This window comes from Mustela erminea, chromosome 6, assembly GCF_009829155.1.
Source record: "Mustela erminea isolate mMusErm1 chromosome 6, mMusErm1.Pri, whole genome shotgun sequence".
Classification (NCBI taxonomy): domain Eukaryota; kingdom Metazoa; phylum Chordata; class Mammalia; order Carnivora; family Mustelidae; genus Mustela; species Mustela erminea.
The window spans coordinates 72,690,286-72,702,456 of NC_045619.1; the positions used below are offsets into that span (position 1 = coordinate 72,690,286).

At 39.7% G+C, this 12,171-nt stretch overlaps 2 protein-coding genes across 5 annotated transcripts in view; one reads left to right on the forward strand and one right to left on the reverse strand.

The window, feature by feature from the left end:
• Nucleotides 1-354: 354 nt before the first annotated feature.
• Nucleotides 355-7,848, forward strand: ETFBKMT (electron transfer flavoprotein subunit beta lysine methyltransferase). Of its 4 annotated transcripts, XM_032347716.1 has the most exons (6): nucleotides 355-510; nucleotides 988-1,166; nucleotides 1,548-1,685; nucleotides 2,253-2,693; nucleotides 4,611-4,741; nucleotides 5,954-7,848. In XM_032347716.1, the coding sequence occupies exons 4-6, from the start codon at nucleotides 2,368-2,370 to the stop codon at nucleotides 6,295-6,297; spliced, it is 801 nt and encodes a 266-aa protein (XP_032203607.1). In that variant the 5' UTR covers nucleotides 355-510; nucleotides 988-1,166; nucleotides 1,548-1,685; nucleotides 2,253-2,367; the 3' UTR covers nucleotides 6,298-7,848. The 4 variants fall into 4 exon arrangements, 3 of the variants coding, with proteins under 3 accessions (XP_032203607.1, XP_032203606.1, XP_032203609.1); XM_032347715.1 differs by lacking the exon at nucleotides 988-1,166; XM_032347718.1 differs by lacking the exons at nucleotides 355-510; nucleotides 988-1,166 and adding an exon at nucleotides 517-646.
• A 3,326-nt stretch (nucleotides 7,849-11,174) lies between these two features.
• The window catches only part of AMN1 (antagonist of mitotic exit network 1 homolog), a 122,293-nt gene continuing 121,296 nt past the window's right edge, over nucleotides 11,175-12,171 (reverse strand). The window contains exon 10 of the mRNA XM_032347719.1: nucleotides 11,175-11,369. Coding sequence (XP_032203610.1) covers nucleotides 11,296-11,369 — 74 coding nt within the window. The 3' untranslated portion in view covers nucleotides 11,175-11,295. The remainder of the gene's footprint in view (nucleotides 11,370-12,171) is intronic.

The following is a 12,171-nucleotide window of genomic DNA, read 5'->3' on the forward strand; positions in this document are numbered from 1 at the left end:
ACTCCCTTCTCCTTAGTTCAGGGTGACATGTAAACCTTTTACTTTTCTACTTTTGCATCTCTCCTACACCTGGCCTTCCCACAGGGACAAGATCCAATTTGGTTTTCTTCTGCTGATGTGTTTCATGTCAATTTAATTCTAAGAGCAGCTGGAAGAAGCTTTGAAGGATGGAGGAAGGGAAGAGAAACTTTTTTCCTTTCCAACAAGTGACTGGCAAAAGCAAACGCTCCACAGTTTGGATCTCGCAGAAATCAGTTTGATGGTCCCATGCTTCCAGAGCGAGGTCGGGGCGCCGCCTCTTCTGAAGGCCCTGCCCCTTTAAGAAAAGTAGGAGAAGGTCGAGGGAGGCTGCTGGGAAGGAGGGCGGGGCGCGCGATCCGCGGGAGGCACCCGGAGTCGCGCGCAGCCTGTCGGGTTGGGGGGAACTCGGCGCACTAGGTGCGATTCTGAAGAATGCCAGGAAGACGCACAAAGGCAAGCGCTTCGCTGGGCGGCTGTTAGGCCAGCCTGGTAAGGACAAAAGGACGACTGTGCCTGCCCCTTTAAGACCGAGTCCCGTTCTCCTCGGAGGGAAATAACGTGGTCAGGAACACTTTGGGAACTTACCCTTTTTAACCCCTCTTCTTTCCTTAACAATTAATAACAGGTACATAGTGTCCCCCGCAAAATCACGTTTACAAAGGATGCTCCATTGGTGCTGGGGTGGAAGGGGGAGGCGCCGGTGTAGACGACCTTGAGGTTCCAAACCAAAATCACCTCCTGTTTGCCGTGCTGTGTTTACAAGCCTCGGCTCGTGCGATTCAAGGGCAGACCCAACGCTCCTAACAATTAATCCAGAGAGAAGAGGCGAGACTCTGGGATCCCGAGAGCACGATGGGGAGATGACACCCAGTGCAGGTCTACCCTGATCTCGTACACAAGTGGCCTGGCAGGCGTTTTAGTCTGCCCTGTGTTCTGATCTTTTAATTGCTCGCTTTTGTTTACAAGTGGGGGTTTATGTGTGAAGCCTTGGATTATCTTGAGAAACTGGAAGATCTGGCAGCGTGTCTTTTTACCTGGAAGCAGTTTGCTGGCCCCTTTGCACTGCTCAGAAACAGTCTCCAGGTCGCCACAGCATCTCTGCTATAACCAGCGGCACCACTCAGGGTCACCAGTCCGGCCCCCTGGTAGGCGTTTGAGTTTGGGGCGCCTACTGTAAATATTTGGGCGGATGGGTACAGGACTGTTTAATACATTTATAAAGAACAGTTCAGAGGTCCCAAATAACTGGGCATGTAGTTTGTGTTTAAGCTGTTTCTTATTCTTCCTTATTCTTACCAAGGCATTTTTCTATTGGAGCAAGCCTTTTCGGCCGAGGCTTGGTAAAGATGAGTCATCGGAGGTAGTTACAGGAGGATATTTGCGAGTTGATACTCTTTTATGACAAGTCCATGAAGTTTTAAGAAAAAAATCTGACTTTTGATTACATTGATGTTTTATGCTACAACAGCCATTACATAAATAGAGTTTACTCAGTATAATTTGTATATCTTTGTCCACAATTATAGTTTGGTAACCTCCACAACTCTTGGCAAGACTTCATAAAGGCAAGAACCATGTTTGCCCTGGTGACAGCTCTACCTCACCGCTAGAATCTAAGCGTCCCAAAGATGGAAACTTATTTTGCTCACAGTGCCTGCTTAAAGGTAAGTGATTTATTGAATGTGTTAAAGAACTTTATTTTGTGTGTGTGTGTGAAAGAACTTTAAACCTTATTTTATGTAACCTAATTTTATGTAACTGGATGTTCCGGAGGTTTTCTCTCAAAATCAAATGCTTGTATGTTTATTGTTCTAAATTATTAAAAGGCCTTTGTTGTGAAAATACTTCCTTTTAAATTTTTTAAAAAGATTTATTTATTTGACAGAGATTACAAGTAGACATAGAGGCAGGCAGAGAGAGAGAGAGAGGAAGGGAAGCAGGCTCCCTGCTGAGCAGAGAGCCCAGAGGCGGGGCTCAATCCCAGGACCCTGGTATCATGACCTGAGCTGAAGGCAGAGGCTTTAACCCACTGAGCCACCTAGGCACCCCAAAATACTTCCTTTTAAAAGGTTGGATTTTCCTAAGTTGATGCACCAATATTTCCATCTGAAATGGGCTTGCACTTGTGAATCATCTGCTACAGAGCTTATACTGTAATATGTTCTTCCTGTGTAATGGGATTTGGAAGTGTCAGTGAACCTTGGAATTTTCAGTATTATTTCTGTTTTTAGAGACCCACAGATTCCAGTTGAGATTATTGTATCAGCCAGACCCTTCCTTCCTCTGGAGGAGCAGCAGCTCTTATCAACAGCCACGTTGACAGAACCTGGGTTTTGGAAAAGGACGATGGCTTCAAGCCTAGGTTGGAGATCATTTGCACTATTTCATGTGAACCACTGTGGTGTCTTTCTGAAAGCTGTGAGAAGCAATGGTCTTTCCTTGTTTCCCTGGGGCCATTCCCCTTGGAGAGGAACTGGAAGCTTTTTGGACCCTGAGATGAAAGCTTTCCTGGAAGAGAACACTGAAGTCACCAGCAGTGGCAGCCTCACCCCTGAAATCCAGTTGCGGCTTTTGACGCCCAGATGCAAGTTCTGGTGGCAAAAAGCTGACCTGTGGCCCTACAGCGAGCCTTACTGGGCAATCTACTGGCCAGGAGGCCAGGCCCTGTCTAGGTATTTCCCTATCTGAAATGGGAAGCTTTAAGGCCCAAACAGATCCTGTTTTCTTCAGATTCTTTTTTCAGCCCCTTCCAACTCTGCATTCTCTTTGCTCCTCACAAAAACAAAACAAAACAAAACAAAGAAAACAAAAAACAGTGAAACCCCCAAATTCTTGTTTTCTTAAATTGGAGCAATTTAAGCATACTCCAGGCTGATCAGTGTATTTCCCCAAATATAGCTCTCTCTCTAAGAGAAACCCTAGGATCAGCTGTCAAGACCCTAGATACTATGAATGACCTGGAAATTTCACACTGTTCTCTGGTTCATGGTTCAAAAGGTATGGCCAGTGCAGTTTCTTAAAGCCCCAGTCCTTCAGCTCTCCTAATTTAATCTCATCAATGTTGCTCCTCGAGCCTCATACTCCATCCCTCCCTGGAGGCTCACTTCTTTCAATTACCCAAAAAACAAGAGATCTGAGTTGAGTGGGCCCCACAAGGATTCCCTTTTCTCTAGTGACTTAGTAACATCTCAGCTGAACTCTGGACTTGAATCTGCATTTTCTTTTTTTTTTTTTCAAGTAAGCTCTATGCCAATTGTGGGGCTTGAACTCACAATCCTGAGACCAAGAGTTGCATGCTATACAAACTGAGCCAGCCAGGTGTGCCCTGAATCTACATTGTTAAGGTCTCCTCTTCCCCCACCCCCCAGCCCCCACACTGCAGAAATGTTCTTTCGGACATTCTCTCATACATCACACTGTGCTTTTTATTAAAACATAACTGCTGAGACAAAGGCAAGAGCTTTTAGCATTTCAGTCTGGTTTTTGCTTTTAGATTGTTTAATGATTAAACTTGCTTATACCTTCAGCCTATTGACCTCTGAAATTAAATGGATAAGCACTTCTCATTTGCGGGAGTGGGATGACCTAACAGAATTAATGTTGTATATAGTTTAAATGCAAAATAAATAAATGCATATGTAGAGCTGTTTAGAGAATCCTGAAGATTGGAAAGCTTTCTAGGTATTATCAAACAATTCTGATTTTCTGGTGGTTGCCAAATTTTCAAGCTATGTTCACTTACATCATACCTTGAAAATATTGACATTTTCAGTGACATCTATTAAAGTGATTGTTTGTCAACTTCAAATAAAAATACAATCAAATTCCTTAAGACTGGATCAGAGGTCACAAGTTGGTACACCCACAGATGTGTTTTGTTTGGCCTTTACATGTAAACTTAAAATGAAAAATCAGTTGCAAACATTTAAAACTTGGGAAGTTTAAAAAAATAAGAAATAAAAATAAACTTGGGAAATTTCATGTAAAAATGTCTGATCTTGAAAAAACAAGTATCTGATTAACACAGGATTTCTACATGGCAGCAGTGAGCTAAAGATGGGTAGCAGCTTTCCATTTAGACAGCCATGTACACCCCTACTTTGCCATAATCCCTGATATTTTTCATTTTTCAGTAGTAACGTCAAGTGTTGGTTGATATATATTACTTCAGGGTTTCTCATCCATCTTAGTGTTTGATAACTGTTTAGCCTTGATCCAAATTGATCGAACTGGACTTTGTACCTACCAGAGAGGTCATTATAACTCAACATAAGCTATAGGTAATACCACTCTCTGATGGACAATTAATTTTGAATTTTGAATTTTGAATCTAGTTTACTGAATCCTTATTATAGCAGTATTTTGTTGGTCTGTATTGTAGGTGATTGACTGTTTCAGGATCATAATAAGTGCTCAGTATTTTAAAAAGACATTTTTTGGGGGATTGCCTGGTTGGCTCAGTCATTAGAGCTTGTGACTTTTGATCTCAGGGTCATGAGTTCAACCCCTATGTTGGGCATAGAGCTTAAAAAAAAAAAAAAAAAGATTTTCTATCTCAGATAGTGTTCTTTGTTTTCTTTCCAAATTAGGTATCTTTTGGATAATCCTGATGTTGTTAAAGGAAAGTCTGTGTTAGATCTTGGGAGTGGATGTGGAGCTACAGCTATTGCTGCCAAGATGAGTGGGGCATCAAGGATCCTGGCCAACGACATAGACCCTAGTAAGGATCTCATATTTTAAAATATTTAAAGCTCATCTTTATTTTCTTCCAGGATAAATATGTATGGATGCCTCAACATGATAGCTTATTTCCATGCATATTTTGTCATCAGATATTGTGAACTTATGTTCAGTGGGACATAATCTGTGAAGATCCTATGGGTCCTGAATTGAAGTGCATATTTCTTAAGAGGATTTGTATTTATGTCTGTCGGATAGCCCAAAGTGTCTCAAGCCGGGAGTACTTACTGTTAATTTCTGGGCAAAAGATTTTCTGAAATATGTAGGTTGTTTATATTTGACCCAAAACCCAAGTGAAGATAGGCCTTGTGTTTTGAGGGTGATTTTATTCCATTAAAACCCAAGTTGAGGGACGCCTGGGTGGCTCAGTTGGTTGAGCGGCTGCCTTCGGCTCGGGTCATGATCCCAGCGTTCTGGGATCGAGTCCACATCGGGCTCCTTGCTCGGCGGGGAGCCTGCTTCTCCCTCTGCCTCTAGCCTGCCACTCTGTCTGCCTGTGCTTGCTCTCTGTATCTCTCTCTCTAACAAATAAATTTAAAAAAACAAAACAAAACAAAACAAAACAAAACAAAAACCCAAGTTGAGACAAGTCAGTTTTAATTTTATCTGATTTTCTTTTAGTTTTCAATTTTACTGAGGATCTAGCTTTTATTCTTATTTTATTTTATTTATTTATTGGGGGGGGGGGTGGGTGGAGAGGGGTAGAAGAAGAGGGAGAGAGAGAATCTTAAGCAGGCTCCACACCCAGCATGTGAGCCTAGTGCAGGGCTTGATCTCACAACTCTGAGATCAAGACATGAGCTGAAATCAAGAGTCGGACACTTAATGAACTGAGCCACCCTGGTGCCCCAAGATCCTTATTTTATACAGGGGACTCAGGTTGCTTAAGTCCAAGACCTGTTTCCCTAGACAGCTATAATAAACCAAACCTCTTGGTTATTAGATCAGCAAGTATTCCTTGAAACCTCCACATTTCTAGGTGTTTTGTACTGTTTGTTTTGGTTTTAGGATATCCCACTCATATATTTGAAAATTGCAGTAAATAGTTTATGTTGGTAGATATTCTTTACCTAAAAAACAACTTTCAATAAAAGGGAAAAAATATTGTTAGATTTTCTAAATTACTTAAATTAATCAATAAGGGATTAAAACTGCCTAGCATAAAGCAATTCATTATGTGCTTTTTTTAAAGTTGCAGGAATGGCTATCATACTGAATTGTGAATTGAACCAACTGAACCCTTTTCCCATTTTAACCAAAAACATTTTGGATTTGGAACAAGAAAAGTGGGACCTTGTTGTGCTTGGAGATATGTTTTATGATGAAGACCTTGCAGACAGTCTTCATCAATGGCTGAAGAATTGCTTTTGGACCCACAGAACTCGAGTACTGATTGGTGACCCTGGACGACCCCAGTTTAGTGGACATAGCATTCAACATCAACTGCACAAAGTGGTAGAATATTCACTTCCAGAGCCTACCAGGAGGGAAAACAATGGGTTGACAACAAGCACAGTATGGGATTTTCAGCCTTGAGTTGTCCAAGTGCTTCCAAGTGTGAATATAACTATGTTTGGGTTTAATGCTGAAAGACCCTCCAGTTTAAAGCATGTATATCTTGTTTCCAAAATAGTAAGTCATAAGTTCTGTCAGCCTTTGTCATGTAACTCGTTCTGCATTATGCCAAATATGCAAATCTCTACCTGACAGTTTTCTACTTTTACTGCTATAGGAATAGAATTCTAGAAGGCAGTACCAAAATGGTAGCAACATGTAACTTATGTAGTAGAGAAGAATGAGAAAGAAAATGAAAAAGCGAAGTCTGTTTCTGTAGTTGAAAATAACTATATGATGGAACTTCAAATTAGACACAATACAAAATAGAGAAAAGAACTGTATTTCAAAAACAATGACCTGTAAAGATCAGAGCTGCATTTAGTGTGCTACAGAGTATGTGGGCTTTGGAATCAGGCAACTCTTGTCACTTTCTAGTTGGGACTTTAGGCCAGTTAAGCTCTCTGAACTTTAATTTCTTCATCTATAAAACTGTAACAAACTTAAGAAACGTCACCTCAAGTGTATTTTATTAAATGAAAGAATAAAGTGCCTCATACAGTACTTGGTACACAATAGGACCTCAACTGACAGTCGTGGATAAAAATAAAGATTTTAAAATAAATAAGTAAATAAATAAATAAAATAAAGATTTTAGAATTTCCTAGCGATACCATGACACTTTCTGATGCTTCTTTATGGTTCACTAAGGTTAGCTAGAAATTGGTTATGCTACCACTTCGTGGTCCAGGTTGTCAGGATCTTATATATCAATAAAAAAAACCTATGACATAAATGAGAATGTGAAGAAGAATATGTATAGCATACCACTATTGATAGAGGAACATATGAAAAGATGTCTGTAGGTACCCATATATGTGCGTGTGTGTATATATATATATACACACACACACACAATACATATTTGTTTGCAACATACATAGCATATCCCTGAAAAATAAATAATTGCTAACTGTGGTTGTCTTCTGGGAGGGTACCAGAAACCTGGGAGACCGGGGTGGGAGGTCTCCAAGTTTTACTTTTGGGTCTTATGATTCTGTACTATAGATTTTCTATTCTCTAATTTAAAACTAAACACCAGCGTTACATGTGTTACAAGTGAAATATAAAATGCACCCTTTCTAATTCTCTAATGTTTTCAAATACTGCTTTGGAGTTGTTCATAACGTGTGCATTATATACAAACTTTCTAATAACGCATGCGTGCCATTGGGATTATGGTACCAGGGAGATGTGATCAGAGTTATAGTCATACAGTGGAAATGTGGAGAAAGCAATTAAGGGCAAGCTGTTGCTTAGATAGGAAAATAGGATAATTCGATGGGAGTTGGGAGCCCAGCTCTGGAGGATTTGGATATTATTGAACTTGGAAGTCAGAGTTTATTTCCGCCCAGTGAAACAACTTTTGTGCATCTAATTTCCATTGGTATGTGATCAACCTAAATTTTGATTCAGACTTGGTTAAAATTAATAGAAATTAAAGGTTACAATGGCATTGGATGATATTTGAGAGGAAAAAGTTTTGTTGACAATATCCTTTGAAAATTCAGAGTGTTCTGCTGGTTATTGCACTTCCCAGCAAGATAAGAGTAAATTATACTCTGGAGCACTGTGGAAGTCAACTTGATGAGACAAAGAGAAGATTTACGTTTAAGTCTAAATATCTACAAACCCTGTTTTTGTTATCCTCTTTTGGTGACTTATTAGAAGGGTACAAGGTCTTTGAGATATCCAAATGTTACTTAAGATATTTTATTTTGTTTTTTAAAATATTTTATTTATTTATTTGAGAGAGAGAGACCGGGGGGTGGGGGGACACAAGCAAGAGGAGTGGGAGAGGGAGAAGCAGGTTTCCCACTGAGCAGGGAGCCCGATGCAGGCCTTGATCCCAGGATCCCGGGGATCTTGACCTGAGCTGAAGGGAGCTGATTAAGGACTGAGCCACCCAGGTGCCCGTTACTTGAGATATTTTAAAAATCTCCCCTGTATAGGGACGCCTGGGTGGCTCAGTTGGTTAGGCAGCTGCCTTGGCTCAAGTCATGATCCCAGCGTCCTGGGATGGAATCCCACATCGGGCTCCTTGCTCGGCAGGGAGCCTGCTTCTCCCTCTGCCTCTGCCTGCCATTCTGTCTGCCTGTGCTCGCTCTCTCCCCTCCCCCCCCCGATAAATAAATAAAATCTTTAAAAAAAAAAAAAATCTCCCCTGTATATAATGGTGAGCCTTGAATGACTTCATAGTGATGCGGTTAGAGACTCCCAGGCCCCAGTCCCTAACCCCTCAGCTACTCCCCATTGCTCCTGCTGGGCAGAAGAAAAGAACAAATGGCCATCCCATTTGGTTAAGATAACAACTCATTGCTCTGCTGAGGCAGAAGAAGAAGACCAGAGGCAGGTCCTGTTTGATTAAGAAAAGAAAAAGAAACAAGTCCCCAGGAGTGATTTAGCACTCTCCTGAGATGCCTCCGCATAGATTATACTTCCACTTGAAGGGGCCATTTGGAATTGAGAGACTGTGAAAATGTCCTGTTGCCATCCCCCATCACCCGTAACCATAAAAACTCACTCCTAACCCTGTTGGGTGCTCAGCCTTTGGGAAATGATCCCGCTGGGCCTGCCCGCTATAATAAAGCTAAGTCTTCCTGCTTTGCCCCATGCCGCTTGAGTTTCCTCGGCTGCTTCAGATTTTCCACAACAATAGTTTAACAAACAGGTTTGTATTAAGACCATTCACATTTAAAGGGGTTATTGATATAGCTGGATTAATTTCGACCATATTTATAACTGTTTTCTATTTGTTGCCCTAGTTCCTTGTTTCTTTTTTGGTGTTCCACTCTTTTCCTGCCTTCTCTGGCTTTAATTGAGAATTTTATATGATTCCATTTTCTCTCCTCTCGGATAGAAATTATACATATTTAAAAATTTGTGTTTAGTGGTTGCCCTAGTATACACTTATAACTAGTCTAAGTCCACCACATTCATGTAATACTGTACCACTTCATGATTTTCAGTTTGTTCAGCTTTTTTTTTTTTATAAAAGATTTTATTTATTTATTTGACAGACAGAGATCACAAGTAGGCAGAGAGGCAGGCAGAGAGAGAGAGAGAGAGAGAGAGAAGCAGGCTTCCTGCGGAGCAGGGAGCCCGATGCGGGGCTCGATCCCAGGACCCTGAGATCATGACCCCAGCCGAACGCAGCAGCCCAAACCACTGAGCCACCCAGGCGCCCCGGTTTGTTCAGCTTTTATCTTAGAAGGACAGGAGTGAGGACTTCTAATCACTTAATAACATCAAGCTGGAAACTGGAAGTATGGGTATTATTTCTATTTATTCATTTTTCTCCATTATTTATTCATTCATTTTTTGTGTGTTTATTCATTTAACAAATATTGGGTGCTTATTATGTACCAGATACTGTTCTAGGCACTGGGAAGAAAAGACAAAAGTTCCTGTCTTTATGAAGCTTGTATTCTAGGGAGTAGATCATAAAAACAGATAAGATGCCAGAGGGTGATAGATGGTAAGAAGAAAAATGAAGAGTTCGAAGTATGAAGTGAGGATGATAGAAATAGGTAGGAATGGGGTACTGAAATTTTAAACAGAAATAGTTAATACAACCAGCAATATAAAAAGGCAAGAATATTAAACTGCAAAGTGCTTCTAGGAAGATAATTCCTTATAGACCCTAAAAAGTTGACACTTTAGATCTTGAAAAACTTGTTTCCCCAAAAGGGGGAAAAGCTACCAACTTTGCTTGATGTTTACTATAACATTTTATTGAATTTGTCTTTAGAAAAATTTCATAGGTGGAACAAGCTTACCCATTGTACACATATATACATATGTCCTATCTATGAGGGGCAATATATATCCGATATAGATATAGATATAGATATAGATATAGATATAGATATAGATATAGATATATACACATACCGCATTTATAAAGTAATTAGTAGTGAGGTCAAGAAATAGAGTTGACTGTACAAACCCTCTTCTAAACATTTAGAAGAAATCTACCATCCCATACTTCCCTTCTTTTGTACTACATCAGAGTTAAAGTAGGAAATCTTTTTTTAAAAAGTTCTACTGAGACAGTCTCATGGCACAGGGAATATACTAAATTTGGGATGGTTTAAACACACTATATATACTTCAGAGAATTTCATGATTATAAAAGAGTACTGCAATTCATTTGAAAACTAAGATCTGTGTTGTTTAGTTCAGGATATGAAACTGATAGATCTTTAGGAAACAGCCTCTATATTGATACTATTTACTCATTCTTCTGCTTTCCTGAATGCAGTTGTTAAGGAGGAAGTTTCATAGATCAATAGCATGTATTTGGGAAAAGTAGCCATGACAATTAATTAAGTGGCTGGGCAAGGGTCTCAGTAACATTCATATTCTGAATGGCTGAGTTGGATGATGTCATGGGTTTATGACAGTAAACTATTCTATTTCTTTGTTTTATTGAAATATTAAATTCTGTGAGGATACATAGGCCTGATGTTCAACTTTGCTTTTTGGCCAATGAGCATTTAAATACTTAAGGAAAGTAGGGGCCAGAAAATAACTAGGAAGGAAATTACACTTTTAGGGATACTAAGAATTCTCCTAATGGTTATTCATACTGGTAAATTTCTCTAATGGCAGCTCAACTAGGTAGGTAGGAGAAGGAAATCTCCAGGAAAAACTGGTAATTTAAAACTTTGTTATTTAAAAAACAAACACAATACTCCCCTCCCACCGCCCCCCCACTCCAATACATCAGAGGGCATGCTAGGCTTACCATGTCAAAAACAATGACTCCGCAAACAAACAGGATAATAGCACTATTAAATGTTTAAGGGTCTGTTAACTTCAAAGCAAAAAGCACATTATCTGAAAGCCAATCTCTAAGACCATTGTTTCCTGGGAATGTAGTATAAAGATCCTTGCTTTGAAAAGCTTCAATAGGCATCAGTAAACAGTCCATGTCACTTGCTTTAGTTTGTTTGGGCCTACTAATTGCTCCAGGACTTCTCGTGAATGATCTACAAAAGAAAACAATGACAATATATTAATTCACAATAATCAAAGATATTTAATTTGTCCTCATGTATAAACTAGGGATGATAGCTATGATACCTCATAGGGTTATTGAAAAGATTGAAGGGGATAATATATAAAGAACAATAACTTAAAACATTTAATTAGTAGTAACCCTCATTATCAGCTGCAGTGCACATATCATAATAATACTTGAAATTAGGCATTCATCATTTTCCCTGCAATTTTGTCTTAATTACACCAGCCAGAGATTAAAGCTATAATGTTACCATTAACCTGTGTATAAATTTTCTCAGGGTCCTGGCAGGCAACAGACACACTAACATGGTGTGCTTGACCAGGGATTAACAAAGCAACTGGGTGCAAAGGAGTGAGCCGGCTTAAAGAAAGCCAATAGATGTGATAAGACAATTTGGGAAGCAGCAACATACCCAAAATGGTTAGGGGAGGGAGCAATTACTAGAATAGGACAACTTGACCTAGAGGTAAACATTTTCCATGTCACACAATACTACTATAAAGCATGATTTTTAATAGATAAGTAAAACATGAATTCATTATAATTTAACCAATCCATATTATTGGACTTTTAGATGGTTCTCAATTATTCTGAATTCTCAATGTATAGTATTGATTTTAATATGGTTTACATTTCTTTTGCAAAGTCAATTTTATAATGTCTTTTAAAAAATACGAGTTAAAGGGGGGCCTGGGTGGCTCAGTGGGTTAAAGCCTCTGCCTTCAGCTCAGGTCATGATCCCAGGGTCCTGAGATCAAGCCCCACAT